The 5,051-nt window shown below is 30.8% G+C and overlaps 1 protein-coding gene across 3 annotated transcripts; it reads left to right on the top strand.

The window, feature by feature from the left end:
• The first annotated feature begins 2,099 nt into the window (after positions 1-2,099).
• On the top strand, positions 2,100-4,653 carry LOC107845052. Of its 3 annotated transcripts, none has more exons than XM_016689333.2 (4): positions 2,100-2,366; positions 2,894-3,014; positions 3,495-3,895; positions 4,149-4,653. In XM_016689333.2, exons 1-4 carry the CDS (start codon positions 2,332-2,334, stop codon positions 4,384-4,386), a joined length of 795 nt encoding a protein of 264 aa, XP_016544819.2. In that variant the 5' UTR covers positions 2,100-2,331; the 3' UTR covers positions 4,387-4,653. The 3 variants fall into 3 exon arrangements, with proteins under 3 accessions (XP_016544819.2, XP_016544822.2, XP_016544820.2); XM_016689336.2 differs by lacking the exon at positions 2,100-2,366 and adding an exon at positions 2,629-2,699; XM_016689334.2 differs by lacking the exon at positions 2,100-2,366 and adding an exon at positions 2,696-2,813.
• Positions 4,654-5,051: the final 398 nt, after the last annotated feature.

Below are 5,051 nucleotides of genomic sequence, written 5' to 3' on the forward strand. Positions count from 1 at the left end.
TCTTAATTGAATGTATCAGGAACTAATTATGTATCTCGACAGACCTAAAATTAAATTTTTTAATAATAATATATCAAAATTTTCTGTAATTAACCCCAAACTGTTGGAATATATGTTGTTTTTCTAAAATAATAACTTAAATTTTCCCTCTGAGTGATTTTCATTTGGTGTAATTAAGCAAATGTTGTACACTTAGCAGCGTTAGCTGGACCCATATTTCAATGATATAAAACTTATAATATCTGGTTAAGTTCACATAAATTAACATTAAATTAGAATTGGTTGTGTGTAACATTAAATGATTCTAACACATGTGCATTATAGTCCATAGATACTTCAAAGAATAAAAAATAACTAATGCAGAGCTATAAATATGTGAACAACACAATGCAGCATTTGTCAGTTGTCGAAACTTGTGAATAATTTACCAAGATCAATATAATAAACTAACAAAAATAATACTAAGGTTAGCATATTGAGCAAATTCGTGGGCAGTTGAACAAAACACATAAAAATATTGATCTAATAGAAATTGCAAATAATTTAATTAAAAAAAGTAAAAAGAGGATTAAAAAGAAGATGGTATAGATTAAGTTGTGATTGTCCAACGTGACTTGTTAACAATTTTTTTTATCATTCCAATTGTTAACGTCTAGGCTAATTTCGCAAAGCTTTCTTAAACAAAAACCAAATAAAATATTGGATTTGAAGTGGGAGAGACGAAAGAACAAGCCCTATATTGATCCCTCAATTTTTCTTGAGCTAAATTACTTAATAAGACTATTCAACTATTTTATCCCATTTTTTAAAAAAAATTATGAGATGATATTTGTTTCAATCTATCCTCCCCAAATAAATAATATATTCTTTTATGTAAATTATAAATATTTTTAATAAAATAATTTACAATCACATAAATATTTATAATTTATTTGAACTATAAATTTAAACTTTTTTCTGTGTTCCTTAAATATTATAATCAATTAAATACCTTCACGTAATTTGAGAGAGAGGAAAATTGAGTAATAATTTAAAAGTAGTTCTTAGTACGGTAGTAGTACTTCGATGTTGGTAGGGCCTGTGTTTTTGTCGATAAAAACTTACCTAGATTAAGCATTTATATCAAATCAATAAATATGTACTATATTTTGTATGTAAAATTTTTTAACACTTAAGCTACTCAAATTTTAACTCCCTTAAATTATTTAGCCAAGATAAATTGAGTTGATTTAATATACACATGACTAACATAAATAATTATCTTTAGGAACAGAATCAAATAAAATTAAAGAATTGATTTGATTCATATTTGACAGGGAAAATCATATTTTTTATACATAATTAGAATTATTTTGTTATGTATAATGTAATAGGAGTTAAATACTATATATTCGACTTCTTTATATAATTACTTTTTACATTTTAATTGTTTATAATAAAATTTGTACTAACGGTGCCTAAAAGGCTAAAACAACAACACGAGCAATCAGTAAAAGCCCAGAGGCGCACTGCGGTTTGGGCGGTTGAACTACGGATAAATCCTGTGAAAATCACGTGACTATAGCCTATTATTATTTTGATTTCAAAATTTCAAATTTTAAATATTATTTTTTATTAATATAATCTACTATTTGTTATATACTAATTGTTCTACGTTTGGAAAGTAGAGAAGTGTTAATAGCTTTATAGAAATTCCCTCACATGTTAGATTAATATTTTGAATTGGGCTCTCCTATTTTGTTTATAACAAATAACATCTACCTACATCTTATTTTTTTATTTTTTTTCATATCTCACTTGTAAAATTAGAAATATGTCATGGTAAATGTACTCATTCCCACTTTTTACTATCTTTAATAACTCAAAATCACGATCTTAAAACTAAAACTGAGGGTATTTAGGATTTGACCAACTCCTCTTATCGACCCTCGACTCATTTTCCTTTAAAATCACGTAAATTGGAACTTTTACTTAATATATATTGCATTAATGAGCAGTTAAAATTATAGGTGACAGTAGGACAGGTGCAACTTTGAAGTGAAGTAACAAAAAAGGCCATTTATAGTGGGGCTACATTCCACAGACCTGTATCCAAACTAATTCAAATTCTTCCTACCTACTTTGTTATCCTCATATAAATAAAAGGTATTCTGTAAAATATTTGTACTCCTAAAATATGTTAGTATCAACAAAAAAATAAATAAAATTCAAATTCTTTTGCTACTTTTCAATTCCTCACTGTTTCTCACACTTTACTAATTGAAGGGTGAGTCCCCTGATTAAAGGGCATCAACACTATAGAAAATTACTTTCTTTCTTTAAAGATAAAAGATGATAGCTGAAGAAAATGCAGATGGAAAATGGAGGTAGTTTCTTTTATCTTCATCATCTTCAGTCATTTTGTAGTTTGTACTTCGATTTCTGTTATTATCTATTGCATTTGACTTCAATTATTGTAGTATTTTGCTTTGCTCTACTTTCACTTTCATTACTTCTTTTTTTGGATTGCTTTAAACTGTTTTCTTTGAGCCAAGGGTATATCAAACACAGTCTCTATGGAAGGTAAGGACAAGGTCTATGTACGCTTTATCCTCCCATACCCATTTAATATTTATAAAACTACATTGGATATGTTGCTGCTATCTCTGGCCATCAGTTCAGCTGAACTCACTAGTTTTTGCTCAAATCCTGTAAAACTTGTAATATGTACAAATTATTGATTTTGAATCAACTAACTCAAAAGGATTAGAATTTCAAACTTACAAAATTCAAATCTTGGATCCGACTGTGCTTGCGACCCACTCTTGTTTTTGGTGTGTGTCTAAATTTGCCTACTTATTCTTTCTTAGCACATTTTGTGACATGTTTTCCCCCCTTTTTTCCCTCTTTTCAGTGAGAAGAAAATGGAAAAAGAGGATGACTTGAGGACAGTGGAGTGTCTAAGAGGAAGATTAATTGCAGAAAGATCAGCATCAAGAAAAGCAAAAGAAGATGTAGAGCTTATGGGAAAAAAGGTTTTTTTTTTCATCTCTGCTTGTTTTTTGAGTGAAAATGCTTATAGACATTTAATTATAAGCTACATTGTTCAGATTCATTGTTCAGATTCCTCAAAAGTGTTGCCGCATCCGTGTCTGACTCTTTGAAAATGCGTATCTTTGTAAAGATCCAATATATACACTTTGTGTCCCACCTCACCTACAAGCAAGATGAGTTATATGGGGCTTTGAATTGGGGTGTGTTGGTCATGCTCTTGGAATGGCGGGATATATAGATGCTGCCGATGATAAATCAATTTCTTTTATATATCTGTCATTTTATCTTTGTTTAGCGTCTGCCTATAATGATGTTTTAACAATAATACGTTTTTAGAGTCCGAGCAACATACCTAAATTAAGAGATAAAGAGAATTGTTTTCTTTTCCATTTAGGAATAAAGTTGCCAACTTTTTTTTTCCTACTAAGACTGATCTCCTTAATCTTTGGAATCAATTTCAGCTGATTGAACTAGAGAAAAAGTTGAAAGAAGAGAACAAATCAAGAAACAAAGCTGAGAAAAAGCTCAAATATTTAATGAAGAAGCTTGAATCCATGAACATATCTTATGTTTCAGATGAATCAGAACACTCAAGTTTGTTTGATAAAAGTGAAATTTCATCTGTTACTTTCTCTGAAGATAAAGAACAAAGTTCCCAATTTCAAGATTCTATTGGGAGTACAAAATGCAGCTCTGAAGTGGAACATTCTCAAGAGCACATATCCCAAGAAAAGTCGATCAACTTTAAGCAAAATGCTTTGCAAATTGCTATTTTTAGCAAAGATGATGATAACAATTCTAAGGGTGGAGAAGTTCTTGGAAAATCAAGTGAGCTTGACTTCTCAAACTCAGATTCCAATAGGTATGTAAGATGTCTAAACTCAACATTTAAAATATTGCACGAAAGAAATTTCAATTTATATATTCGAAAAAGTTTAGATTTGTCCACTATTCGAAGGGAGCCTCGGAATAACTGCTAAGGTTTAGATTTGTATATATTCGAGGCTCCCTTCGAATAGTATGTAAGCTGTCTCCCTTTAGTTATTTTATTTAGTAGTACTATATGATATCACCAAAATTGGTCTAATTTTTAATCTATTGTTCCACTATTCTAGCTCAAAAGTTTCAGTCCAAGAAGAGGAAGGGAAAAATGGAGAAGATGAAAGGGATTTTCAAGAAGACAATGTCAATAATTCTTTGGCATTAGTTCCTATAGATTTGCCAAAACCAAAGGAAACAATTGATCCAATCGTTCTTGATGCTACTGTAAGAGAAGTTCTTGATGCACTGAGGCATGCTAAAGAGAAACTTCAGACTCGAATGGAGAGAGGACGTACGATTAAAGTTGGCTAACTTAGATGACATATGTAATTCGTCCTGATTTAGAATATCACGAGACTAATCAGTATCTAGAGTTAGCGAATTCAAGCTAAACGTGATCTTATTATATGTATATATTTAATTTTTCTTTCTTGCATCAAGGATATATTGTTCGTGCCGAAAGCAATGGGATCAGCAGAACCAACTGAAAAGGTTGTTTTTGCATGACTTCTCTCGCTCATCTCTAGTTTTATAAGCATGAATTTTAATTAAGAAAATGAAGCATTGAGATGGACTATACATTGGATGTTTAAAATTTTGAATTTTGCGTTGATTTATCCTCTAATCTTTTATTTACCGTTCAAAATGTTGATTCAATTTCTTTTACACCATAGTCTGATAATATGTATTAATTATATTTAAGCAAACTGAGGTTGACTGATGCCATGTGATATTCTTGTCTTGTGACAAAGGATAATATTTGGTGATCAAGTTTCTATTCTAGGCCGGAAGGGCATGGTTGAGTGATTGAGAGTTAGGTCTTCCATGTGGGAGATCTAAGATCGAATCCAGCCTTCAATTTGCCTGTCGCTCTGTCATGAGCGCGTCACATGGGGCTTGCCTAGCGTGGTTTAAAACTCCTGTATTGGTGAGCTATTGCCCAGGGAACAGATTACTACAAAGTGCTCACTCGAAGG

Source organism: Capsicum annuum, chromosome 10 (genome assembly GCF_002878395.1).
Source record: "Capsicum annuum cultivar UCD-10X-F1 chromosome 10, UCD10Xv1.1, whole genome shotgun sequence".
Classification (NCBI taxonomy): domain Eukaryota; kingdom Viridiplantae; phylum Streptophyta; class Magnoliopsida; order Solanales; family Solanaceae; genus Capsicum; species Capsicum annuum.